The following is a 27,255-nucleotide window of genomic DNA, read 5'->3' as shown; positions in this document are numbered from 1 at the left end:
GTACTCATATTCAATGTATAAATATATTTTAGTTTCTTATATAATGGTTTTGCTTAGCTGCTAATCTGATATGCTTCAAAAAAGTATGCTATTTGCTTATTCCAAAGCAATCCATGATTTTTTCCAGTGCTCCTTTAGCTGCCATTGCCGACTGAGTCGGGGCTAATGTGTAATTCAATAGAGTAAGTAATGTGCATCAATTTTCAGCTCAATAACGCATGGAATACAAATGCGAAACATGTGCAAATATGCGCGCTTCCACACAGACAGCGACACAGCAAACATCCGCAGAAATAAATATCTAATAGCGAGTAAGGGAGTGGCAGCAGCGGGGGTGGGGGGGGGGTGTGCGTTTGGAGGGTAGTCCTGCAAGGACGAGTGCGAATTCGACACTGGTGACGCGTTTCCGTTTCCGTCTTGCGGTTCGCTGCTGTTTGTTCTTTGCTCTCCACTCCACTTTCGCCTGCGATTATTTGCTTTTGGGTGTTGTCTTTGCCCCTTCGACGAAAAATTGCAATGGTTTTTCGGCAATTGTTTTCCTTTTTAAATGTGTGCAGCCAGCGCGATCGTGCGCGAACTTCGCCCAGAGTAATGTGAGACCTTCAATTGTGCGGAAAATTAAACTCTGCGTCAAATGCCTGAGCTTATGAACAGTGCGTTGTGGCAGAGGTCCTGTTGTCGAAGGGAAGGGATTCCATCATTTGCATAACTGCGCACTATTTGTCCACCAAACACGAGCCGGAGACACACAACTGCTGGCCACTTTGCCCAAAGACAAACAGGCCGAACAGGACCTTCCGGATGCCAAGATGCCAGCTGGCAGTCAACTGCATTGTGGGGCAGGCAAGTAAACAAACAAGACAACGGGAAACTGCAGACAGGACCTGCTCACAGGACACGCAACTACTCAGTCCAGCAATGGGCTTAGGTGGTTGGTAAAATTTAATTTGTAAAAAATAGTCCACAAATCAAAAGAAAAATAAACAAATGTCCTTTCTTTTATAAGATACGTACAATATCCTTAATTTCGAAACTTCTTCATTTAAAGGACATACAATGTTGTGTTGCCATAAACTGCATTTTAAGAAGATTTAAGCCACACATGGCGCTTATAAAAACGGCCAACTCTACTGCCAATTCGCGTACATTTTCCGCAATATATCTGGCGCGAGTCGTGGCCCCGTTTGCTGCCCTGCTATCTGATAATTAAAAATGTTGCCGGCAATTTCCCATACAAGTTAGACACCGAGTGCATACGGGGATTGCCCAGATAGTCCTGCAAGATTTATACCGGCTAATAGCGGTCGTAGCTCCCCTACCTCCGCTTTCCGGGCAAACGGAAACGACCACGAGAATTGAGAATTTCAATTTGCTCAAGAAATTGCGGCCGCAAAGTGAGTGCCCGAGTGCAGTGAAGCCCATGAAGTCCACACGTGTGTCTGTCCGTCCGTCCGCATGGATTGCCTGCCAGGAGGCAAAGGGTCGAAGTCGAACGATTGCCCTATGGACTTGGCAGCTTATGCGAATCCGACTTCGGTCTGGCCACAATTTACACCACGGCTGCAGCTCATAAATTTTCCCAAGTGGAAAATTGCTCAATTTATAACTGTGGCGAGGTGTTGATTGCACTTCGTTGGGCGCCACTTTCTGTCTACCGCAGCATCACGCTGCAATGTGCCACCTGATTGGACGGGATCATCCGACGGCAGCGACGGGACGGGAATGGCAAATGTCACCCACTTATTAATTTGTTTATGGGACTCTAATCACTCATAGCCAATGCCGAAAAACCGCAGATCAACTTAGCTCGCAACTTAAGATTCAGTTCATGAACGTCTGTCTCCCCCTTTCCCTCAGTTAACAACAAATGTTCGAAAAATTTGTTAACATCAAAAAGTACATTAAAGGCTCAAGGAATGCGCTTTCGTGCGGAAATTGCTTACGTGCGTGGCATTAACAAATGACAGCCCGCGCCTTTCGTATAAGACTCGTCCTTGGGGTGCATCCCACCCCTTTCGGAGGCTGTGGAACTTGTCGCTTTGTGGCTGCGAACTCAGCCATTGGCCATCGGTGGTGGATTTGGACCACCAGGGAGCCACTGCGCATGCCACAAACCCAATGCGGGCTCAACAAGTGTGTTGTTTTTTCACCAAAGTCCGCGGAATTCAGCGAATCTGTGGAGACTTCTGTTCTGGTGGCCACATCCTCATCCTCCGCCTGCCCTTTCCAGTTGACAACTACTCGAATGGCTCACGTAGCCCGGCAGTCGAAGCTGAAGCCACTTCACTACAAAATAATTAAAAATTGAACACACAGAACTGCGGAGCAGACAAACAAACGGCTAGCAAATGACACTTGCCACGGAGTGGAATGGAATGCAATGCGATATGGCGGCAAGCGGCACTTCACACTTGGGAAAATGAAATGGACAAATCATTAAAAAAAATCATAGGGAGACTTAACTTTAGGATCTTCCATTAAGGAGTTTAAGCGAAATTGCTGATCTATATAGATGGTAAAAGATAGTTACAGCATATAAAATACAACTGTTCTCTAAACATTTTAAAATAAAATACCAATTGCTCAAGTTACACTTAATTTTTGTGAGTGCACAGCACTCTATATTGTCAGCGGGCAACATCTTGTTGTTGTTTTTTGGTGCTGGAACCGTCGCTGTCGTTGTCATTGCTGCTCATTTTACACAAACCAACAAGGGCCAAAGGCTACCCAACACGACACGGCAATCTCCGCAGCAGGGGCTTCTTGGTCCTTCGTCCTTCGTCCTGGCACCCTTCCCCCCGCTGGTGGTCCCGTTTGGCGCTCATCTCGCCTGCAGCTGCTTAAATAATTTTCGCGATGGGGAGCGAGTTCGTGTTCGTCAGTTGCCGGATATAAAATGTCAATAAGGTCCAATAACGCAATTGACAAGCTGAGACAGCCCCTTTCGCCTCGCCAGGAGCTCAACTGCGGCAACAATAAACTGAGAACGGCTGCCAAGGACGAGGAGCAGCAAGGGTTAATGCAGTTGGCCACCGAACCGAACACTAACTTCCTGCATCGACATCTCGTGTTGCCCGCGGTATCAGAAAGGAATCCCCCGCCAAGTAATTTCAAGCTTAAAGGAGCTCCAAATTGATTACGGCTCAGTGGATGGGCGTAGTTCTCATTGGGCGTAGTTCATTGAGCACTGAGCGAAAATTGGCTATCAAAAGCAAGTTTAAAAATCACATATTTATTTTATAAATTAAATGTATTATAACTTTTTTTTTTGTTAAACACATGCACAGCTTAGACCCTTGCCTCCTTTTCTCCCCTTCCTGCGTTGTTACTTCCCGAGGAGGAACCAGATCCTTGGGCCATTTCGCGCATCTCCTCCGATGAACGCCCGATGACAACTCGGCGGCTCGACTTGGGAGTGCGGTCCAGTGACTTATCCAATGATCTTCGCGGTGTAGTCCTGACACTGGAGATTGGAGTGCCTGCCACGATGGGTTTCCTATTGTTCCATACGCAAAGCACAAAGCGGATCTCCTTCTTGAAGGCGTCCTTAAAAGTGAGCTGTGAAAAATATTCGACACGTTTTAATATGTTCAGCATCGATTATCTGATTGATCAGATCAATTGAGATAAGCCTCACCCTTTCTTCCAAAGCCACTTGCTGCACGTAGACCAAAAACTCCGTAATGCCGATGAGAAAGGCAATCAGGATTCCGGCGTAGAGCGTGTAGAATATGCCGCGCAGCTCCTCGAAGGTCATGTCAGGAGTGGCATCGGGATCGGGTTCCTCGAAGCAGCTGGCATTCGGGTTCTTCCACCACTTTTGCTTGAGATCGTACAGCTCACCCCGCTCACTCAGCTTCAGGATGGCCACACTCAGGTTGGATCTGTACTCAGCCCCAAAGGGAACCGCAATGGCGTAGTGCTTCTCCCCGAACTTTTCTCCAACGGAGCGCAGGTCGCAGTTCTGCTCGCGATGGTACTCCAAGGTGGTGGTCTCCATGAGGAACATGTAGTCCCCTCGATTCTTCCGCACGCGGTCAACACCTTCCAGATTGTCCTTTGTGTAGGCGGATGGGTCGTCGTTGTTCATGAGATTGAAGGCCAGGCGATAGACGGTCTCGTTGGAGTCAGCCAGGAGATTGTACGTACTCCCGCCGTAGATGGTACCGAACTTCACTTTCTTCTGGGCACTCAGATCCTTCAGGTTGGCTATGCTGCCCTCCATTTTGGAGCTGGTCAAAAACGCAGCTAAGTTGGCCGTATAGGAGTTGGCTATGATGATGGCAAAAATCCACCACGTGGCCTCAAACATTCGCACCTGAAGACAGGCTAGTTGTAGTGTTTCGTAATGGGCTCATTTTGGAGTCTCACCTGTGGACTTCTCGGTAGAATGTCGCATCCTGCTGTCATGATGGAGGCCACAGTCAACCAGCCAGTATTGTGGATGCGCCACTGATTCTCGAGTACCTCGGGATCCCGATTGCACGGATGTGGGTTCTCCCAGTCCATTTTGGAGATCCTCGCTACTATGGTCTTGAGGAAGGTCATTACGAACACGGATATGAGAATCCAGATCCAGACTTCTCCCCCAAAAGGTGCCAGGTATGCATCGAGTGTCTTTTCCACATGCGGACTTTTGTATGCCAGGATACTGACACCCAGCTGCATAAAGGGCACTGTAAAATCCACAGCGGTCTTTCGCGCTTGGGTGATGGTCAGGTCGCAGATTCCCATGTGTGCATCCTAAGAAAGCAGTTGATATTACATCCTGAGCACTCGTCCTTACCACTTACATTATTGATTATCTCGCCAATGATGCCGTTCCACTGCTTGGTTTCCTTGTCCAGTTTTCCGTACTGCTGATCAGCCACGGGAACGAAGACGTACTCGAATCCCACGTGTCTGGCAATGGCGTCGATAAGGTCCACGGCATATCCTTGATAGAGGGCGTTGCCCGTCAGATTCAGCTCCCTCGCAGTCTCGTTGTACGAGAAGTATGGTGGGCCAATTCTGGTGGCCACCCGGTAAATCATCTTCTTCTGCGCCTTGACGTCCACATTGAGCTGCGTTATCTGACCCCGAGGGTCCCAGATGGCTATGCCAATGCCGTCCAAGGGGTCGTAGACCTCGATGTTGAACGTTATCCGCTGTCCATCCTCGTCGAACTGCAGGATACTTGTCCGAAAGTTCGTGTTGTTCACGCCGGAAGTCTGCAACACACACCTCGCAGATTAACGTTTCGATTCCTCGGTTTATGCGGAAAGTAGTTCTTACCCCTTTCATGAGGCGTGCCAGATAACGCCCCATGGCCCAGGTGCGACCTCCGGATGCGGCAAAGTCGCAGGTTATTCGCGGCACCACCATCCTGTCCGGGTAGAAGAAGCTGGCATTGCGCCAGGACTGCGCAAAAAGCTGCAGTGCATCATGTATCAAGTCGTGGATGAGGGTGCGAGGCGGATCGCTGCTTTCGTAAACGATGTTGTCCCTTTGGGTGACATATCCGTAAGGTAGGGAGTACTGCGAAACCAAAATGAGTTAGTGTGCCCAAGGGAATAGGGCTTTGTCTGCTTCATTTACCGGCGGAGGATCGGGATTGACCAAAAGACGAGCAGCAGTTATGTTCACGGCAAATGTTTCGTTATCCGCCGCTAGTTCCTCCAGATGATCGGTGTAGGTTTCCAGGTTCGTCAGGAATATATGCTGTTTTAAAGTTTATAAAAGCTGTTTCTCTTAGTGGATCCCATGGATTACTCACATTGTACTGTCCAGTCAGACCGAACTCAGTGGAGGAATTCAGAAGCTCCACCAGCATGTTGGGCTCACAGTCCAAAACCACTCGCCGCTCGCCCCGTATGCTCTTCCACATGACCCGGAAGTCGTCATCCTTGTGGAACTTTCGCACCCGCACCACATCATTGTGAACCTCTCGCAGCTGCAGAAGATCCTGCAGTCGAGCTGCTGCCCTGGCTGTGGGAAGTTCGTCCTGGATATAAACAAATTCTCTTGAATGCTCCTACTCACCATCGTCCGCATCGTAGACAATGGTGAACTTGCGCCACCCAAAGTTTTGTACAATATCCGCGTAGGCCTTGGACAATATGGCCTGGGCCGGGTAGAGGTTAAGGGTCATTTGGTGGTTGGGCTTCTCGGCCTGAATGCCCTCGTCCGATATGTCGAACTCTATGTGCGGAATGCCGGTACTATTGCACACCAAGGCCACAATGTCTGCAAAAAGAGAGTAGAGGTCTGCTCATTAAACAGATGATATGATACCCATGACGAATACGCTCTGTTGGCAAACAAATCTGGGAGATGCCGTCAAAGTTTTCGTCGATTTTCTTGTGCCCAATTTTCCTCGCGTTCTATTTTGCTTTCGCGTTCTACACAAGATTTTCCCGCACTCTCTTACCGCTCGCCGCCTTTGAACTTGGTCCGAAAATAGCCGCGACACCATTATCTATGAGATCGCAGGCTGAAAGCGAAAATATGTTCGAGTTATTTGGAATAGAGTGCGTGGATGGGTGGACTCACCATGTTCCTGCATTGTGACACTCCCATCCTCGGGCTTCAGGCGCTTTATGAGCGGATAGAAACGCATCGTCTGTTCCGATTCAGGTCCATTGATGGCATTGACCACCGTCATGAACTCTTTCTCCAGCTCCAGCTCATCGTCGTAGAAGAAGGCGCCTGCGGGTTGCACAAAAAAGTAGGTAGCTGCTTTTTCCCACTCCTAACCACAACTCACCAATGTTGATTTGTTGCCCCCGGCTGCGGCACATGAAAAATGCACTCCACATGCAGCCGAGCAAAAGTATGCGCTGCCACATGCCTGCTTCTCTGGAATTCCCACCGAACATCTGTGGCCAGCGGGCTGAGCTATTTCCGGACAGTTCTTTTTTCATGCGAGCACACGGGCTGGCGATTCCATGGCAACTGGGAAAGCTCTTCGGGCCATTGGAGATCGAATGCGACAAGTGGAGATCGGAGATCAGCTGACTGGGAAAGCTCTGTCAGCTGACATGCTGTACTATATAAGATTCTAAGCAAATATTTCCAATATTTAATTTAGTTTTGTTTAGCTGACGAAGGATCAGCGATTGGCTCCCCGTGGAGCAGAGACCATTAAAGCCGGACACGGTTCAATCAGCCGCAGTCTTTCACCCACGAGCGGAGCTCCCGGTTCCAGGTGCTCCATTGAAAGGCGATGAGGTGTCAATTTTTCATGGCAACCAGACGACAGCGAAGGCCTTCCAGCCATCTCCTTTTGGGGGATTTGCATAAAGGGAGCATTCGGCATTCAGCCGAGCGTACTTTTAATGGCTGGGGACTACATACAACAATATAGCCGCTGGTGTCATTTTAGCCTTTGCCCTGTGTGTGTTTGCTCAAAGGATTTTGCGGATGCGGAACACGTTTCGTGTTTTAGCCCGGCCACCTTTTGTCGAAATTTGAATAATTCCCAACCAGAGTGCGGAGGTAGGTGAGTCCCGGCCAACCGTTAATATTCATTTGCGGAGTGGGCAAAAAGCCAAATATTCAATATGCCTCGAGTCAGGCTGCTGATGATGATAAATGCTCATCTGGGCAGGGCGACTATTCCGAGTATTGAATACGTAGCCCGGTTTGTGCCATTAGCGTGGAATTTCCCGATCTTTCTTCTCCTTTTCGATTAAACTTTGCCCGGAATTCGCTGGCCGTAATCAAGCCAAAGCCAAGAAGTAAGCAAAAAAAAAAAAAACAGCCAGAGCAAAGCACTTACACAACATTTTCTATTACACGAAATATTTATGGTTATCATGCGGAGGCAAAAACAGGGCCACCTATGAACACAGAGTGGAAAGGAATGCCCTGCAGCTGGCCAAAGGAGCTGGCAAAACCGAAACCCACACCAAATGCGCACTCTGGTCCACAGCAAAGCTCACCGAACAGAGAACACAGAACACAGAACACACAGTACGGCACAACAAATCCAAATCCTGGCCACAACAGCAGAAGAATCTGCAAAACTTTTGCTATGCTGGCTAGGTAGTAAGTAGTCAGGGACATGGGCGGGGCATTACGTTGCTCCCTGGCTGGTGCAAAAAAAGTTTTAATACTTGCCATAATGTTGCCAAAAGGATTATCCAAAAGAATGACTTTTAATGGAGACAGGAAGTAAGCGCATAACAGACAGAAGTATTAACTGTTTCCTTCCGCTTGTTGGGGAGTTGGAGCTCCTCCTGCTCCTGTCCCTCCAGGAGGATTTCTCCTGGAAGGACGGCGAACCTCCGCACACATATTTACAAAACTGTCAGCTCCTAAGCGCTCCTCTCCGGAATCCTCCGGTGCGTGTCCGCATGTGTGTTTGCTTGGCCGGGCTTGTGGCACGTAAGCTGTGCGGAAATATTGCAACATCCTCATAACGGGAGACTCCAGTCTGAGTCGCTGTCTGGGGCTAAATGGCTCACCACGATTACCGCCACATTCCAGAGGGTATTACTATTGCCTCCAGAAGTTTGCCATCATCCAAAAGATCATTCTACATACTTTTAAGGAAATACAATTTTGTTTATAGCCCAACTATTTGTACATACTTAATTTGAAATATTTGTATTTTAATAGAATGTTCAATATTGCCTGCTAGAGTATTTAGAGTATTCGATTTCATTTATATTTTCATTTTCCCTACTACTTTCGGCTTTCGGAGAGTACTTTTCTTAGCCGGGATTTGCGATGTGGGATTTTGTAGAATAGGCGGTTGGTTGCCTTCGTCAATGATTGCCACTCGGTGCTCCGAGGTATTTAAGCTGGGAGCTGTAACCTTTCCTCTGCGAGTTTCCAATATACTTTACTTTGGTCTCATTTTGCATTTTAATGAGTTTGCCTGAAATATGAGACGCCATGGTGAAAAACTGGGGCCAGAAAAAAACGGAGCGGCGATGACAACAGCGGGCGCCATAATTTTGCATCCTTCGCCTCGTTTGTTTTTTTACCAGCCCGCACTCCTTTCCTTTCCCTGGAACTCGCCGTGTTTTCCTTGCGATTCCTTGCCCTAAGTCGGCTTCATCGTCGTGTCCTGGCTGCAGGATATTGCTTTAATTGAAATTTATGCTAAATAGATTGACACTAATGAGCAATGGCTCCCGCTCCGGCTGCTTTGCCAGCTGCCGGCCAGGTAATTCCCGGCAAGACTATCTGCATAATTAAATTGCTTGGCGAAGGCGCTCGCTGGCTAATGTCAACCGAATTATTATTATTATTTCAGCATTTCTATATGAGCCGATCCCGATCCCCATTTGCATACCAGACCGTGGCTCCAGCCAAGTGCCACCAGCTGACAAATGGCTCAAGTTGTGGCTCTTCCGCTGCCGCTGAGTGCTCCACTTCCGTTCCGGATGCGCCTTCTGCGACATGTGTAGCTGAGAGCCAAGGGTCTCCACGTAGATTCATTGCAGAATCGACGCCCCACAGAAGAAGAAAAACAGCTTAGAAGGTCACTAGGACCAAATAAATGAATTCAATCAGAGACTCAGGCTCTCTTAACATGCGAATTCTTCAGTATTTAAACGGCTAATTACATCGCATTTTAAGCCAAAACACGAACTTATGAACCTATGACTTAACCATACATGAAAAAACAATACCACCTGCACAATTTCTTTCAGTGCAACTCGCTATGGATTTCCCCTCACATTTATTGCTCTGCTTTGGTGACGGAAATGAGTTTTTGTCGTAAACTTTTATGGCAATAAACGTCGCTTGTTAGTCCGTTTCGCCAGCCCCCCCAAAACCCCTAGCCCATCACTGCTTTTCTCCCCGCCCCTTGGCACTTACGCACTTGGCACAGAAATCATAGCCTGGCTCGAACAGAATAAACATATAAATAGCTGCAGAGCCAAGAATGGTGTCGTTGTTTTCTACGGCGCGTTACACATTGCCGAGCTGCATGAAAATAGTTGGCCAGCAGGGCAGGATGAGGTGGATTCCAGATCCTGTGACCATTTTCCATTACATTTGCCACGTCACGGCACATTTCTCTCGCATGTATACCACTCTAACCGGAGTCTATGGCAGCTCCCTTCCGCTTCCGGTCCACCGTCCACCATCCTCGCTCCTCTGTTCCCCATTCTCGGTGCTCAGTGCTCAGTGCTCAGTGCTCGGTCCTCTGGCTGTTATCATATCTCTGGCTTTTGTTTCGCCCCGACTCTTTCAGCTGTCTTTTAATTCTTTTAACAATTGCGCTAAAAGTTGTGCATTGAACACTTGGCTGCCTTTCAGCCAACAATAAAAATGGGCGCGGAAACGAAGCTGTAAAGTATACCACCACCCTGGTGGCCAGATAACAGAAATATTGTTTACCGCAATGCAATTGTTGCCAAAGAAAGGCGCCAGCGGAAAAGCGGGGAAAGCCTTTTCATTTGTTTTACTTTATTCACACCAAAGTTGGCCACGAGAAGCTGCACTACGAGCACGAGGAGCAGGAGGGACCAGAGAAGAGCCGGGGGACGTGTACAGCTTCCGTTTCCGCTGAAAAGTTTCATTTCCCATACGCCGCCGACCGAGTCGATGATAAAGTGCGAAATTAACTTTTGAAATAAACAACAAAAGCAACCACGGCTTGGCTCCTGCGGCATTGTTAAAGGATGGGACGGCGACTTCGGCTTCCCCACGTGTGTTCCATGCATGTAAAACAGGCCGGAGAAATGATAAAGGTGGCCCACGGAACATCGCATATCATTCACCAATCGAAGACCGTGCTCCACTCCATTTGGTCTTGCGGCACGTAAAAAATATGAAAAATTCCGCATAAGCAGGAAGCGAGTTCATAACTCGGCAGAAATCTCGACCTATCGCATAGGCAGGCATGCATATTTAATAGGTGGGCGGAACCGCTCTGCCACGCCCCCAGATTCGCGGTGACCTTTGCTCCACTTAGAGAAACTAGCTATTCATAGCTCAAGAAAAAATGTAATACATAGCAGTCTTTCGATATATGGATATGATAAAATCTGGTTTATTTTAAACATATTTCACAAAAAAGTTGCAATAATTCGTTACCTTACAATTTTTTTTCTCTGTGTGTGGAGCTCACGCCATCAACACGAAAAGCAATCAAATTGCAAAAATTTGTTTCATTTTCTGCGATAACATGACTTGAATTTGATGAATGCCTTGGCAAGAGCAAGCCAAGAACTGGGTATCCGGGAAGGGCGGAATGGATGGAAAGGATATTGGCAACGAAAGCCAAATGCCAATCTCGGCGCGCTTTTTTACGAGGCCAGGCCTGGGGGAGGTGTGTGGTGTGGAGGATACCCAATAGCGGATGGGGCGCTCTGCTCAGCACGGAAAAAATGTGCAGATATGGCCAAATGAAAGAGTTATGAATCCGCAACTTTGTTGCTCCCCAGGCGCTTCTGGCTCCAGCTCGAATGTATCCCGCTCCGCTCCGATTACTAATACGCCCCGTGGTCCACGGACATCGCATCCTGGGCGGCGATGCCGCTCTTCCTGGCCAAGGATTAAAATAAATGCGCCACATTTGTATGTGCTGCACGATTCGAGGGGGGTGGAGGGAATTGGTCTTAGTCCCATTTCCGATAACCGCTATTTATGGTTAGCTGCATTGGCCATCCGCTTCTCCGCGGCCAAATCCACACCCACATCCACACCCACTACGTCTAAAGAAATTCGCATGCAAAAACGTATTTGCAGAGATTTTTCTGGGGAAAAGCCCGCGGTTGCGAAGTCCTGGGCGTGTCATCATTTTGACGGAGTCCGCTCAGGGAAACGCAACGAAATTTTTGTAATTACGACCACGTCAAAAGCACTCGCCGCACAAACAAAAGCCGCCGACCAAGAAATAAATGACCAGAATAGCTGCTGGCAGCACCGCCCTTGCCAAAATGGAAAATTAAAATTTAATTTCGGGCATTAGGCCTGCTGAAAATAGCAATTTAATGGGCATTTTGCAGGGTAAGTCTGGGAGATAAATTAAATTATTTCACGACTTATTTCAAAAGTCAGACTTGTAAATATTTGCTCTAAATTTAAACATCATAATGCAGATGTCAAGCAAAAAATATGGTTAATAATCAAATTTACTAAGCGTAAATCAAAGTTTTTCTGTGTTCATTATTCTTGAAATAAAACAAATACTTTGTTCTGTGACTATTACGAGGACTTAAATTCCCAGCTGTTTATATTTACTTATTTACCTCGCATCTGGTTCTGGATGCCAATGAGCTCTGTTCGTTAGTTAGTAAGTAAGCTGCTTTCCATCAACTACCTGTTTCCATCGGAGTTGCCCCATTCCGGACGGCAGTGGATGCTCCACAAATTCTAAGCATATGCAGGCAGGTATGGGGTCGTCAACGAAACCAATCCCCAAAACCCTCGTTTGCCGACATAAAAGTCAATTTATGGCATATAAACCGCTTTGTTGTCAAGGGAACTCAATTACGGGGAACCCCCTGCCAACTTTTCAGTCAAAGGAACATTGCATAAATCTCCCATCCAACCATCCATCCATCCATCGCATTACCGAAATATTTTAATGAATCAAAGTGGCGTTGGCCGGGGTCGTTTTCGTCTAGGATTTCAATCGTGCGATATGACACATCATCAAAGTTGGCACATTTCATTACGGACCCCATCCAGAATCGATACAGTATCGTTTGCATGTTGCGTGTCAGAGTTCAATATGGAAATCGGTGGGAAAACAAAAGAAAACAACACAGATCGAAACACAAACAGCAGTTCAAGTGTTACACTTTAGTTTTCTTAGTCCGGGAGGAAATGGGCTACATTTTCATTTCATTTCGCGCGTCATTTGAGGCGGCGCCGCTTCGAATTGTTGCAACCTTTCCACATCGGAATGGTCGGATGGTTGGAGTTCCCCAACTTGCCCAAGTTCCTTGATTGAAATCGCATAAAAACACAGCCCGAGTGGGCGGGAAATTCGCCAGGGGGGCGAATCGAAATATTTACGATTGTGTGCGTCGCCCGTTTCGATTTCGCTCCGCGATTTTTGCCTGGCTTTCTTTTATTAAAAGTTTTGATTGTTTTCGCGTTTCAATTCGTAGCTTTCGCGCCTAATGACAGCTGAACATGCCATGAAATATGAGTTGATTGCCAGCGAAGTATTGAAGGGTTATGAATCCACTCCAGGTCGCCTCCGATTGCCCAGCCAATGGAACTGGAGACCAGGGCAACCAACAAACAAGCTCATTAGGCCGCACCAATTACTCCTAATTAATGTCTTTGAGACGCATAAAATTTTGTCAAGTTTCCCGCTGCCGCCTGGCCATTTTCCTCCTTTTTTTCTTGCACGCCAATTAACTCTGAACGCTCATTACAGGTCGCGATGGCAAAGCTGACAGTTTGAGCCAGGTCTTTTGGTGCTGGTGGTTCCAAGTCCAGGTCCGGGTCCGGGTCCACCACTACTCCGCCACTCCCACATTCCGTCCTCTTTTTTCTGTGGTGCAACGGCGCGTATTAATTAGCTGCTCGAAGCCACCGCCCAAACGCCCATCACCTGTCTAGGGTTCAAGTGCACTGCAAGAAATACCTCAATAGATTCATTTTATTAAAACACAGAGTATCATAGTGTCTTGCTTGTCGAACTCAAGGAAATTAAAACTCCTAACAGCTAATGCATATATGTAGATCATATAATTTAGAAATAGAACTCAAAATTTCTTTCAGTGTCCCCTCGTCGTCATGACTCGGCTTCAAATGTTTCCTTTCGCAGGCAGTTCAAAAAGTGTCTGCTCCTCTTTCCCCATTTATAGAAGCACCTGCACTTGGTGCTCGCTTCCCCAGCTCCACCATTACCAACCATCCAACCATCTCCATCAGCATGCTCCATCCTCATGATTGTCGTTAGCATTACGTCAACTAATTGGCTTCATTTGGGGTTCTCCTACGGCTGCTGCGTGGCATCTAGGACCTCCTAATTGGCAATGAAAGGAGCATAATTTATGAATATGTCGCGCACTCATTTCATGCTACACTTGTCAAGCAAAGCGAGCTGCCTCCATCGATAAAATAGTGTCCTTTGTGCGATAATTAAAAGGAAAATGGCGATTGATTAAAGACTGAGACTCTCTTGATCCCCAAAGCGAGTTTCGGCGCGCATTCGATTGAAAAACTGTGACAACGGAAGCTTACACGCTTCTGCACTCCGCCGCCGAGCTGGAAAGACAAACCCATTAGACCGCAATTCACTTGGCTCCGCACCAATGTTTCATGTTTCGCCTTTTTATGCATCCATCGCCCACATTTTGGACATGGACGTGGGAAAAGTGAAAAGTGAACAGCACGAAGTCAGAAATTGCATTTCCCCATCTGCGAGATAGTCGGTCCCGCAGACAGAACGACTCTCTGCCAGGGACAGTGCGTGCTAGGCGTGTAAGACTGCACAGGAAACTATCAAGGGATCTAGGTTTTTAATAAAGAAAAGTAGTTAAAGAAAGCCGTGTTCATAATCCCAAGGAAGCTTTGTCTTCCTAATGTATTTAGTATAAATTGTAGACAGAGCTAAATTCGCATATAGATCCACCATTCGAATCCATATCTTGTGGTAGTAATCTATGCATTTACCAATAGACTGATACTATTTTTGCGCCCTCAGCTGTGTATATTGAAGCTATATAGTTGTAGTGGCATTTGCTGTAGTTTGCTTGTTTGTGCTTGCCTTTTATTTTAATTTCCCTCGACGGCACACGTTCTGTATTTGTATTTGTATCTGTATATTTGTATCTGCAGCCGAGCACTTTACACATTAATGTAAAAAATTGTGCACTGATGTAAGTGCGTCCCCCCCCAACACCCCTCCTTCGTGCCCACCCGCATTAACCCCCTAATGCCCATCTCCAGCCCCCTTAACACACTAACGAGGCTGACAGGCAGCCAAGCCGCAAACCAAACAGACAGACAGCTCCCATTTGGCATTTTCCCGGGAAAACCTTGCCGCTTTCGACAGACTGCGCGCATTTTAATAAAAACGAATTAAAATGTGCACTAATATGTTTTTATTATTTATGCTCACATGTATTTGTATTTATTTACATGCATGCGGCAAATAAATTGCACTCACAACTCGAGTGGATCTCCTCTGGAAAATGTGTCACTGTGGAAATTGCTTTGTCAGGTCTAGAGTCCTGTGCAACCCGAAAGTTCCATTAGACCAACCCGCCCCCCGCCACCGACGCTCATCCTGGATGCCTTCTGGCTCCCCAAGACCTGCCTCATGTATATATTATATCATTTGCCATATGCGGATTAGCCATAAGCTGCTTTTGGCAAAGGCAGCAGGGAAAGTTTACAACAGCACAGAACAGCAGAGAACAGCATGAGGATGAGGTTGGAAATGAGCATGAGATTGAGCCGGAGGACGATGAACACAAGTGGGTAAACCGCTTTCGTTGAGCTCGGTCTATGGCTCATAATTTGTTTGACAAGCATCAAAACTGCCGCAACTCAATCCCTTAGAACGGCATTTCCATACTTTATAAATGTTTCTTTAATTTCCGATTTATTACTATTTAATCAAATTAGCTTCTTGGAAAATCATCGAAAAAATCTATCTTAGTCTGTATCCTTTCTGAAAAACTCACCAATAATCGAAGTGAATTATGTGTAACTTAATCGTTGGTTGTATTCTTATTTAAAGCTCTTTCCTAGAGTTTCTGAAGGTACTTTCCTATTTTATAATGCATTTCTGACCAGCCAATGCCTTCCGTTCTAAATCAACCCAGGGACAACAGACTGGGCGTCTGGCCAGAAACTTAATGATGCATACGTGTCGCCGCCATTTGTCCTCGAAGAGCGGACAGCGTGCAGGACGAAGGGAGAAGGATCTGCTGCATCCGGAGCAACCAATTAGGAACAGCGCCAAAGAGGCTCCAAGCGGGAGTCCTTTCAATTAAATTGGCGACACAAAAACGGCTCAAAGAGATCCTTGCCAGGCAGTCCAAGCATTTGTCAGTGCGGGCAAAACAATTTGCCGCTGTCAGGATAAGAGACTTTGACTTTGGCCATGTCCAACATTTCCGCACGCTCAATTTAATAAGGGCAGCTCATTAGCCGCCGACGGGGATGCTCTCCCAGCATCCTTATCCCCCATTTGTATCATCCCCGTGCACTTCAAGTGGCTTCATATGGGGGTGAGCTTGGAGGAACTGGAACAAGTAGTCAAAACTAAAGACAACAAATCCAGATTCGCGATGAAATTATAGGATCAAGAATCGATTGATTTCAACAAATATGAATCTACAATGTTATAAAGTACTTACTTCAGTTAGTAGTAGGAATTCCCTTACGATGCCACCCCCAATTGTTTCAAGTGTAGCCGCCACGTGGGCTTTGGGCCCATAAACCCAAATTGAAAAATGTTAAATTATCATCAAATTTCATGCACTATCAAAGTCAATTTCCTGTGGCAGCGACCTCAAGGACTTCGCCTCCTGAACACCGGACTCCCGCAGCTCCCTCCTCCTCCTCCTCCTCATCCTCATGCCCCCACCGATTCCGGATTCCAGCCTGCCCGCCAGTCACAAAAATAATTTATTCAACTTGATGCCGTGGTCGCAGGACCCCCAACTTTCTGCCAGATGAAGGGAGGGCAGGACAACCGCTGCCCTGCGGTTCATTGTCAGTTAAGCTTTTTAAAAGAAAACCACTTAGAATGTTGACATTATCCTTCACTTTCTATTTATTTTGTCATTTAATCAACTTCCTGCCCGGCGACGTCGTCCCTGATTTGCATACCAAGCCGATGGAGTCGCTCGATAGAGGGCATGGCATTCGCCATCGGAGACTTTGGATCGGGGAGTGGGGATTGGTGATTGGGGTGCGCATCTTGAGATGGACGCCTCGTTTGTCTCCGGTCGCCGGTCTCTGGTTCCCGGACCCAGTATTTGCGCTCTGGCGCCGTCTCGCCAATCAGTCAACGGAATGGAATGGAGCCGGTGGATTCAGCGGAGCCCCCTGGTAAATAAAAATTGCTTTTTGCCGCATAACCTGTGGCCTACTTGCTCCTGCCATCCGTCGATAGAGATGGACAATTGGATAGTGAAATGAACACTCCACACTGGGAAAAATGGAGTTGATTACAAGTTAATTGAAGCCCGACTTGTAATCAAAGGAAGTGGAGTTAGACATAGGCATACATACCTAGTAGATGAGTTTAATGATGTAGTTAGAAAGAAAGAAGTTGGTTGTTTTGTCGCAGTGCATAAAATGACATTTTGGGGCTTGCTCATTTGCCGTTATTAAAGCCATTCTATGAATATTTTAAAAGCTCCGTTTGTGCGATGCTGTGCACACGACCATATCCACCCATTCCCATAAAAGGTTTAGAATTTCACCGAGAACAGAGGAAACGAAGAAAAGTCGTTTGGACGAGCAAATACTGACGGGGGGGGCGAGCATGTAAATACGGCGGGAGTGCCAACTGCGGATGTCCTGGACGGTCAAAGGACTTCGACTGCAAGAGGAGGCACTAACTTAAGCCGCATTTGGGCAGCCAGTCCCATAAAGGCGAAATCCTATTGAATGGCCTTTTGTTTTAGCATGGAAATGCTTTTAAACACCGCCCGAACGGAACAAAAAGCAAAAGTCCGCAAAGGAAAAGGAGGCGATTGCTTCTTTTTTATTATTCGCTCAGTCAGCTCTAATGAAGGCCGGGCACAATGAGTCCTGTCCACTCAGGAGCACTTATCCCTGCTTATGCTGCCCACGCTCGCCTCCGTCCTGGCCAGAAACCGTCTCCGGGAAATCTGGCCAGGCACAAAGGACACGACACGGCAGCTAGAAGTTATGATGGCAAAGTTTCGCTGTTTGCCGGCCAAAAAGTTTCCATCTGCGGGGGCAGCCTGATGATGCCCAAATAATTGCGTAGAAAACGCACTCGGACGCCCATCAAGTGCTCCTGGCACCCACCTTGGTCCTTGGCGAGCACAAATTGGACAGAGATTCCCTGAGATTTTCACAAATCATAAATATCAGACACCGAAATGCAACGGACTTCTTCTGCATGACACCAACAGTTTATTACTATATATTTTGTTCTTTTTTGATTGATATACAATATTTTGTTAAGTGTACTACTTCCTCACCCATGACTGTGTTTCCGTGGTAGATGTTCTCGGAATACGTGACTGAGGAGTGGAAAGAGGATTAGATAGTTTCACTGCGGAATTGCGTTTGAACTGATTAAACATGAAACCCGAAAACTAGATCAGCAAACTCAACGCAAAAGTGTTGTGGGCAGAAGGGTCCTTCAGGACGAGCTGTGTGTGTGTGTGTGTGCCAGTTAATTAGAAGCCTATTGATAAAGTTGAATTGCAGCTAATGTGGCAAAGTTGGTCGGTCGCTCAATGGCGGTCGGTTGGCCAGGTTACCCGGCCAAACTGGATGGACATTTATTAATTAAAATGCCGCGAAAACACAAACACTCCCCCTCCGGCACTTTCATTAGCGTTTTGTCAAGTGCTCATCAAAAACAGAGCGACAGAGAAGCAGTGAAGCACTGGGGTTAAATTGATGGCCGTGTTTGCTAGTTTAATTATGCATTTGCAGCGAGTCCTTCAGTGCATCACAATATGTGCTGGAATAATGCAAAAGGACACGAGTGGCCCGCAAACAAACAAACAAACAAACACACAGCAAACAATTCACGCACATCGCACAGAATATGCGGCTTATGTCAACAATAATTTTTGCTCTCCTGCTTTTTTGCTATTTCAGCCTGGTTCATTTCGCATTTTCCCATTTGATTTCAAATTCACCTGCGGTCGTGTGCGCCCTCGTTGACCGCAAATTTCTAATAACAATTTGTAATTGCCATAAATTAAATCACTTTCGGCGCCCCAGTCTCCCGCTGATCCATTCACACCATCGAACTTTCTATCGAGTTACCGAAACTATTTCGATTATTAGTTTTTTGCGGCCTATGGAATTCTGCAAAATCATTTATTACTACCCCATAAATATTCCGTATAGAAGATGCTCTGTTTCGTTGTCAGGTTAACCATATTCCGGCGATTTTTCACCATTTTATTGCTGATATTTTCGTGGCTTGTAAAACTATTGTGGGCCTCTCAGATTGTTTAGTTTTAATTAAAATTATTCTTATCATTATTCGCTCGTTAATATAATCATTTAAATGAAACAGTAAAATCCAAAGGTTACATATAATATGTATAAGGGTGGAAGCAGATAAGAACCACAATATCAACGCACAGTTTACAAAAATCAACCCAACTGCAGATGTAACATTTTGCTAACATACTTTCGGGGGTAAGACTTTCACGCACTTTCACTGCAATAATTCCCAACTGCTTCTGGCCATCAGCTCATGGAAACCCATTCCCTGAGCTGAGGAAAGCATACTTACCTGGCGTAGAGGTTAACCGTGATCACGAAGGCGGTTCCTCCGGAGTGAGGCTTGGCCATTGCACCTCGGCTGAGTTGACCTCTGCGATTATTCCTAATGTGAATAACTCGTGCGTGTAATTTTTGGTAGCCGGGAATGGCGTTCGCGCCGTCCCGACATCTGCAATAAATTTTAAAAGTATCATTATTTTCATATATGTAGCCTGCCTTGCAACTACATTGATAGAATGAATAAATGACCCCCGAAAGTATATTTCTACCGATGAGGAACGTTCCTTCCTTTTCAAATTGTGGGGTCCTCTTTAGATATATTGAAAACAGGGCCACTTTTACTTGGTTTTCGAAAGTTTATTAGACTTTTTGCACACCTTACTAGCTAGGTATCAGACACTCTAAAAACATCCGCGCTCATTCAGTAGATCGTTCCGTGATCGTTTTCCGGATTTCGCAATCGAAGCCGCACACACAACGACGACGCTCAGAACTTGAAGTACTTGGTGTAGTAATCGTTGAAGAAGGTGTAGTCGAAGTGGCCGTAGTTGGAGTAGCTCTTGTACTTGTAGTAGGGCTCCATGGTGTCGGCGTGGTAGATGGACACGTCCTTGAAGTACATGTTGGGCACGAAGAACTCGTACTCGTCGATCGCACGGTCGAAGGGATAGCCGAAGGGCAGGCTGTCCACGTAGCGCGCTCCGGATCCGATACCACAGGAGTAGGTGTAGTCGAAGGTGGAGAACTGCTCGTGGGCGGGGGCCACGTACGGCACCACCATGAAGAACATCTGCATGGGCATGCCCTTCTGCCAGCCCATGGGCAGGACGAGGCGGTCGGGGAATCCGCAGTGGGGCTCGCTGATGTCCAGGGGGAAGTCGTACTTGCCGTCGAAGGCCATCATCGTGTAGTAGTAGAGCTCGGTGTAGGTGGTGCGGTCCTTGACGGTCCAGTAGAACTCGCTGGACTTGCGAGTGATCTTGTTGGTGCCGGCCTTCAGCTCGTAGTAGAACTCGTCGATCTCCATGAAGTTCATGCGGTTCTCGGCCAGGGAAATGACTTTGCCGAACTCGTCGAACTTGGGTCCCAGGAAGGCGCGGATGACCACCTTCTCGACCTTCTCGGACTCGATGGTGTAGGTGTAGGTGAAGGGCTTGTGGTTGAGGCGCATCTGGCGGGCGAACAGCGACATGTCCCACACGAACTTGCCGTCCTGGAAGATCATCTTGTCGTTGAGCATGTTGGTCACATCGAAATCGACCAGGTCGAAGTAGGTGGTTAGGTCGCTGACCTCCACGTTCTTCATGGTCACGCCGGGCATCAGGAGCTGCTCCTTGGTGTACTTGGGCAGGTAGTGCATGAACTGGAAGTACACCTGGGCGATGGACTTGTAGAACATGTAGTACATCGGGTCGCGCATCATGGTCTCGAAGTTAAGCATCACGTTGGGGTACACGTCCATCTGGTAATAGTCGGCGTCAGCGAAGTACATGTGGGCGAGCATGTACCAGAACTGGTAGAACATCTTGTCCATGGCGTCCACGTTGCCCTGCAGCATGTTGCCAATGAACTCGATGGCCTCGGGTTTGCGCAGATCGATGGTGTGGCCATCGGCGGTCTTGTAGTAGCCCATTTCGACGATGTTGTGAATGCGCTTCAGGAAGCCGGTGATCTTGTCCAGCATATCGTAGTTGGCGTAGGTCTCCATCTCGTAGTAGTTCTTGCGGAAGCTGTAGCCAATGCCGTTGTAGTAGATCAGCTGGGGGTCGTAGCCCATCTCGATCTGCTGGTACCAGGAGAACTCGGGGATCTCGCCGAATCCGTGCGACAGGCGCTCCATGTAGTATCTGCTGAGCAGCTGGTGCACGTTGTAGAGCCACCACTCGCCGCGACGGTCGTTCTTGAGATCGAAGGTGTTGCCGTCCAGGAAGAAGGAGTAGTCCATGTTCAGATAGTACCAGTAGGCGTTCCAGCCCAGATCCTCGGTGAAGTAGGACAGCTTGGACTCCTTGTTGTAGAGGTTCAGGTCGCGGGTGTAGTCCACGGGCATGTAGAACTTCTTCACGTCCTTCATCATCGACAGCCACTTGGTCTCCTGGTTGAACTCGTAGATGTTCTCGCGCAGAATGAACTTGTCCTCGGTGTACCAGTGCTCGCCCAGACCCATCAGTTTCCACCACTGCCAGGTCTTGAAGTCCTTCATGTAGGTGTAGTCGCTGGACCGGTACATGGTTGAGTAGTCGTATCCGTTGGTCTTGTAGTACACATCCATGTACTCCTTCTCGTACATCGTCATCTTCATCCACATCTCGTAGTCGAACTTCTCCGCTTCGAACACAAACTTGCTGTTGAAGAAGAACTGTGGGAAGATCTCGTAGATCGAGGGCAGCATCAGTCCATGGAAGTCGTTGCGGTGGATCACGGCCATGGTCAGGGCGTAGACGAACATGCCCTCATTCACGTGCATGCGGGCCCAGGCCACGTTGGCGGCGAAGGTCTCCCAGTCCTTGGCGTAGTAGAAGAAGTTGAACAGACCGCGGGCCTGCTTGGCGTGGGACATGACCAGGGCGCCGAAGAACTCGCCCTTGGGCAGCAGGGCGTGAGCCTTGTAGGCCTCGAAGAACTTCTTCATGTACATGTCGTAGTGCTGGAAGGGATCACAATGATCAGTGATTAGGGAGAGGCACAACTTCAGCCAGTGCTATATCCACTTACAGTGTAGTAGGACTCCTCAAAGTAGAATTTCTCGCCCTGCTTGATGTGGTCCTCGAACATCAGCGGATCCTCCACGCGGTAGACGATCTCGAAGAGGAACTTCTGCTTCATCAGGAAGGCCTTGTCGGCGATCTTGACTTCGTGGGTCTGGTGGAAGCTGGCAGCGGCGGCCAGGCCCAGGCAGGCCAGCAATGCGATGGCGATCTTCATGTTGACGGATTCCTGCAACTCTACACTTGACACTCAACTGCTCCGGATCAGATGCACCCAGTGGATCCAATGCCTAAAGACTGTTGCCTCACTGCCGTCCACCTGGCTGCTTTTATACCCAAGAGTCCCGCCTACGATCGCAGTGTCCGGAGCTCGGAATCTGCTCGGAGATATCGCGGTGCAGCTTGGGGGTCACTGGGTGTATCTCAGGTGCTGCGATCGCGCCATCTGTCCATCTGTGCCGGACTACCTCTTATCGCCTTGCTACCCTCTTGTCTCTTATCAAAGCCAGACTTCTATTCATCTGGTTGCCAAGAGCCAGCTCTGCAGGTGCAATCAAGCCGGCATTACGTCAACCAAATTCAAATCCGTGACCAGCTATCTCAAATTTCGTTCAATGCATCTTTGTTTGTGCCAATTTATTTTTAGAATTGGTGCTTCTTCTGCGCCAGAAAAGATAAATCAGACTGGCGACATGTCCTCAAAAATGTAGATAGTTAGAAATATGTATATGATACGTATATACATATATGATATGGAAATCCCTACAGTCTACGTGCATTAATTGACTTGGCCCACACACATTCATCTGCGGACCAGAAGAGGAGGAACTGCGTCAACTTTTGTGCCGCCATATGAGGCAGCGTGAAATCCAATCAACTTTTTCTAATCAGGCAAAGTATAAAGTAAATTCAATTACGCGGCTACTTTGTAAATCCCCCAGGATCACACGCCTAGGAAAAGGAGGCGTCCTGCCTGCTGCGTGTGTGACATTCATGTGGGCAGAGTGTCGCGTCCCAAAAGAAATTTTCGAAAATAAATAGAATTCCGGCAAAGTCAAAGCAGGGTAAACAAGTGCAAAGTGTTGGGCGCCGAAGGGGAATCCATGGCAACTAATCAGAAATTCCGTCTCATGCGCTGATGTGAAGTGTGCCAGTGCCACCAAAAAAAAAAAAAAAACATAAAAAGGAGCGACAGACAGCACAGGACGAAGACGGACCCGCGATAAGGAGATCCAGGACAGAAGCCCAGGACAGAAACCCAGCCCAAGTGGCATCGCTGCGGCGCCTGGGATTATGCAAAATTCAATTTGCAACTTAAATGTGTTTATTTTGCGTTACGCTGCTGGGGCAATTTTTATTTCCACTGAAAATGAGGGATTTACTTACTTACCAAGTGGGTGGAGTCGCCTGCTCCTGCCAGGCGAGTCCTGCCGAGCGATAAGCAAAAGGGTGCCCGGAAAAGCGGGGCGAAGAGCGTTACCAAACCAATGAGCAATACCGCCATCAATTTTCCAATCTTATTGAGCGTTTAAAAATGTGAGTGTGTGCACTGAGAAAAATTAGTCATGCTGTGTAACTATGTAACTGATGTAACTGATGTAACTATGTATCAACCATATACAGAGCAGGAAATAGAAAGCACTTTGCATTCATGCATGTATGTTAGTAATGAGGAAGTATGAGGTTTTTGCGCAGTGTACCAATGTGGGTGCTCCCACTTTTCGAGTGTGTTGGTGGGGCGACAACGACATCGAGAACGTCCTGTGCCCGGCTGCAAATTGCTGATTTACAAACAAAATGAGATTTCCGGCGGAGAACCGCAGTCCGCCTCTTTTTTATGGGCCAAGCAGGCAACATAAACAGTTTGCCCTCCATTCGAGATCCTTTGCATAGTAAACGGAGATGCAGAGTGTGCAGGGACAAATTGCCGAATTCAATTTGATAGTGGAATTTAGTCAGCCGTTTATTTAATTTTATGGCCCAATCACAGCCACCCGATGATAGATAGCTCCATCCGCCTTTTTTCGACAAAGATGATGATGATGAAGATGGGGTTTTCCCAGCCGCCTTATCGCCGCATATTTAATTACTTGTCAGTCATTAATCGCTTGCTTATGACAGTGAAATTAAAATCCAGTCGGGGGGGCTTGCTCCCTCGCAAATGACAGTTGAATGGAAATTTAGTTGCGAACGGAGCGTTAACCGAACTGAGCCACACAGAAACCGCCTACCAGGAAAATGTTTTAGTTGCCGCACGCAAATTAGCCAAAAGTTTTCCCTTGAAGAACGAGGCCGAACTGGAACTCTGATGGACCTCCCACCACCCAGTGCCATCCATAACCACCCACTGTTCTCTCAGAAGCCCCAGAAATGAATATTTGATGGCCGTAGTGCCGGCGAACAAATTAAAAGCGCTGGCAAAAGCTTGTTGCATACTTTATGGCGCTAATTTGGAAGGAGCAGGACCTCATCTGCGTGTATCTATGTAAGCGAAGGACCAGTTGCCGAAGTCAAGCCCCCTCGCCCTGCTTTTTGTTTATGCACGCACATTATTTGCAAAGGATTGGCCACTTCCACTTCCACTTCCACTTCCACTCCCACTCTCATTTTCCTGCTTTCGGCAACCGCATTTCTGTGCTGCAAATTTTGTCGCAACAACTAAATGCTTTTAAGTGCATTTCATTGTTCTCGCTCCGGGCTGCCAAAGTTGGAAGCCCCCGAAAAATGTCCGCACCATTGCGAAGGACCAGTTGAACCGGGGGAACTTGAGGTGTGCTGGCCGGAACACCAAACTAGTTTTTCCCAAGTGAACGAACTGAACCCGATGAACCTCATAAATATTCATTCGCAATTTGTGTAAATACCACCCCGCTGCACACTTTTGATAATGTGTCGCATTTTAATTATGAATTAATTGCGAATGATTTCAACATCGGGCATTTTAATTGACATGCCATTGTGCGGCGCATATCTGCCATATCGGCAAGGTGTCATCCACTCAAGCACACACGCATCATTTATCACGCGACAGGGAATGACGATGTCCAGGTCCGGGAGCACACTATATAAACGTACTCATGCCGCGGGATGTTGCATCCATTGTGTGGTCGCCACTCGTTTCAATCAATTTCATTTCGTTATCGTTATTGACATTTTGTAATTTAATCGTGTGCTTTGTCGCTTGCTGACCGTCATGCCGCACACACACTCGCACAGCGCTGCACTGCGAGAAATAGGAAGCAGATTGTATAGATTATGGTTTAAAACTATTTAACTTGTAAGTATGAATATGCTTTAAACCATATGCTTAATCAATGAATTAATCGATTTGGATAATTACATGCATTTTGATTAACGATCATAGTTTCGCGTGTAAGCAAACTCACTCATGTGGCTGCTTTTAACTTTATCAGCTTGTTTGGCTTGGGGTTTTCGCAGACCGAGCGGTTTAAAAAATGAGACGGCGACCAGATGACACGGAGTCTCCTTCGCAAAAGGGGCAGTCGGCGATATCCGATGACGTGGCCAACGCGGAGATGCGAAAGCATTATTAATGGCCCGAGCCAAAGGACCAAAGGGTTTTGCGGGACGCGGTGATGAGCAGGTGCAGCCACTAATTAGTTGCAGCCACACAAAAATTTGTAATCGGTAGAAAAGGCAGCACAGAAGTCCTTGATAATGATGTTCGGGCGCCGAATGAGTAGGTAAATTAGATGCCATCCTTCAAATAGGAATCCACCCAGAAATGTTGTCCTTTGCCTTGATTTCTGCGGTTTCACACACACACACACACACACACCCACACATGAGGAGGGAAAGCGCTTAAAAACTCATTTTGCTCGGAGCAAAAACCGAAACGACAGCTGCGTCACTTTAATATAAAATGTAAATTTACACCAAACTACTTTTTGGTTGTCTGCTTGTACATATCTCCGCCGCCATTTTCCGAGTCAGCAATGGTTGCCCTTTTCCGCCTTCCTCCCCATCAGATTTTCCCTTGGGGTCAACCGCTGGAAAATATTTCGAGCGGTTCGCATGAAATATTCGATTTGGGCAGAAAAGTGAAAACGGGCCCAAGAATAAATACGCCGTAATATTTTAATCAAATTATGCAATTCAGTGGACTTCTGTTTCTGTTTCTGTTTCTGCTTCTGCTGCCGTTTGAGCTCCTGCCTTCCGCCCTGCGGATTTCAATTACGACAACATATGACTTTTGAATTAAATGACCTGAAAATTGTCCCTACCCTGTCAGAAACAGCATGAAAAGGACCAAACAGACGCACAGCCCCACTTTACGATCCCATCAACCTGGGTAATGACCAAATTAGGACGACTGCTCCGAGGATTCGAGTGGGTGGATGGCTGTTGTCGAAGCATTCGATACCCTGGCAAATTCATTGTTCCTCAGCCAGCAGTTTTGCGGGAATTTCTTTATTCGTCCTGTCATTTCTTGGTCACGCGGGCCTTGGGGCAAGGGAGGAACTGGAAATGACCACAAAGACATGGTAGCAAGGACGAAAATGTGCATGAGGATGAGGCAGGACACAAATGAGGCGAGACAACAACACAATAATGTACAATACTCCATGTAACTGGCAGCGTGTAAGCAACAAGGAAAGTTCAAGCAATTCGGTTAGAGAGACCGCTGAAAACGCTGTACAGGATGCACAGGACTCAAGACCTCAGACTTATAGATGGAAAAAATATTACAAAGCATACAGACAGGCTTTGAGATTTCCATACCATATAATAAAAGTGATAGACATATGAGATAGGTCTTTTGTAGGTCATCGATGCTACGCATATTGCTTGATTTTGCAGCTATTCCAGTTTTTTTCTCCTGTTCGGAACACACTCATATTTGTGGCCAGTGAGAAGTGCAGGAGACAAGATGGCGAATGGCAAAAGGAACTACACCTAAGCGGGACAAGCGGACACGTGTGTGTACAATGTTGGTGGCACAAGGACATGGACATGGACACGAACAGGAAGCGAGGAGGGTTGAGGCTGTTAGAACTGCGGCCAAGGATCAAATGAAGCACTCCAATGGCACCCAAGTGGGCTAATCAGCCGCACACACAGCCGCACATCCTTGGCAAAAAGAAAAAGGAGCTTGTAACGACGCAAAAGCGAGTGAGTCAGGGAGTCAGTCAACATTCGAAATAAAAGAGAAATGAGC

General features: G+C 47.2%; 2 protein-coding genes, 3 long non-coding RNA genes and 2 other non-coding genes across 8 annotated transcripts; 4 read left to right on the top strand and 3 right to left on the bottom strand.

Annotated features, from left to right (window-relative positions):
- Window positions 1-3,219: 3,219 nt before the first annotated feature.
- GluRIIC (Glutamate receptor IIC) lies at window positions 3,220-6,939 on the bottom strand. Its single transcript, NM_134713.4, has 11 exons — window positions 6,746-6,939; window positions 6,532-6,687; window positions 6,410-6,472; window positions 6,022-6,225; window positions 5,756-5,967; window positions 5,578-5,700; window positions 5,275-5,517; window positions 4,794-5,210; window positions 4,372-4,743; window positions 3,638-4,318; window positions 3,220-3,558 (listed from the first exon to the last, which is right to left on the bottom strand). The coding sequence occupies exons 1-11, from the start codon at window positions 6,825-6,827 to the stop codon at window positions 3,289-3,291; spliced, it is 2,823 nt and encodes a 940-aa protein (NP_608557.4). The 5' UTR covers window positions 6,828-6,939; the 3' UTR covers window positions 3,220-3,288.
- A 780-nt stretch (window positions 6,940-7,719) lies between these two features.
- On the top strand, window positions 7,720-8,044 carry lncRNA:CR44061 (long non-coding RNA:CR44061). The gene has a single exon (NR_073685.2). It is a non-coding gene; the product is annotated as a long non-coding RNA:CR44061 (long non-coding RNA).
- An 8,633-nt stretch (window positions 8,045-16,677) lies between these two features.
- Window positions 16,678-16,996, bottom strand: lncRNA:CR45261 (long non-coding RNA:CR45261). Its single transcript, NR_124012.1, has one exon. It is a non-coding gene; the product is annotated as a long non-coding RNA:CR45261 (long non-coding RNA).
- A 1,946-nt stretch (window positions 16,997-18,942) lies between these two features.
- On the top strand, window positions 18,943-19,049 carry scaRNA:MeU1:95C-A24 (small Cajal body-specific RNA : MeU1-A24). The gene has a single exon (NR_163228.1). It is a non-coding gene; the product is annotated as a small cajal body-specific RNA : MeU1-A24 (small nucleolar RNA).
- Window positions 19,050-19,370: 321 nt separating this feature from the next.
- Window positions 19,371-19,534, top strand: snRNA:U1:21D (small nuclear RNA U1 at 21D). Its single transcript, NR_001599.2, has one exon. It is a non-coding gene; the product is annotated as a small nuclear RNA U1 at 21D (small nuclear RNA).
- Window positions 19,535-19,708: 174 nt separating this feature from the next.
- On the bottom strand, window positions 19,709-22,525 carry Lsp1beta (Larval serum protein 1 beta). Of its 2 annotated transcripts, none has more exons than NM_001298627.1 (2): window positions 22,084-22,525; window positions 19,709-22,015 (listed from the first exon to the last, which is right to left on the bottom strand). In NM_001298627.1, the coding sequence occupies exons 1-2, from the start codon at window positions 22,291-22,293 to the stop codon at window positions 19,856-19,858; spliced, it is 2,370 nt and encodes a 789-aa protein (NP_001285556.1). In that variant the 5' UTR covers window positions 22,294-22,525; the 3' UTR covers window positions 19,709-19,855. The 2 variants fall into 2 exon arrangements, with proteins under 2 accessions (NP_001285556.1, NP_476624.1); NM_057276.4 differs by having other exon boundaries at window positions 22,084-22,381.
- A 449-nt stretch (window positions 22,526-22,974) lies between these two features.
- lncRNA:CR45348 (long non-coding RNA:CR45348) lies at window positions 22,975-23,572 on the top strand. The gene has a single exon (NR_124011.1). It is a non-coding gene; the product is annotated as a long non-coding RNA:CR45348 (long non-coding RNA).
- The last annotated feature ends 3,683 nt before the right edge of the window (window positions 23,573-27,255 follow it).

Source organism: Drosophila melanogaster, chromosome 2L, assembly GCF_000001215.4.
Source record: "Drosophila melanogaster chromosome 2L".
Taxonomy (NCBI): domain Eukaryota; kingdom Metazoa; phylum Arthropoda; class Insecta; order Diptera; family Drosophilidae; genus Drosophila; species Drosophila melanogaster.
This window is presented reverse-complemented; position numbering and strand designations above follow the sequence as displayed.

Bases quoted from the DNA above. Each gene is read 5' to 3' on its own strand.
- GluRIIC (NM_134713.4), bottom strand. From the start codon at position 6,827: ATGTGGCAGCGCATACTTTTGCTCGGCTGCATGTGGAGTGCATTTTTC. The intron at 6,688-6,745 runs GTGAGTTGTGGT...TGCAACCCGCAG, and splicing joins GGGGCAACAAATCAACATTG to GCGCCTTCTTCTACGACGAT. The intron at 5,701-5,755 runs GTGAGTAATCCA...ACTTTAAAACAG, and splicing joins GTCTGACTGGACAGTACAAT to CATATATTCCTGACGAACCT.
- Lsp1beta (NM_001298627.1), bottom strand. From the start codon at position 22,293: ATGAAGATCGCCATCGCATTGCTGGCCTGCCTGGGCCTGGCCGCCGCT. The intron at 22,016-22,083 runs GTAAGTGGATAT...GATCCCTTCCAG, and splicing joins TTGAGGAGTCCTACTACACT to CACTACGACATGTACATGAA.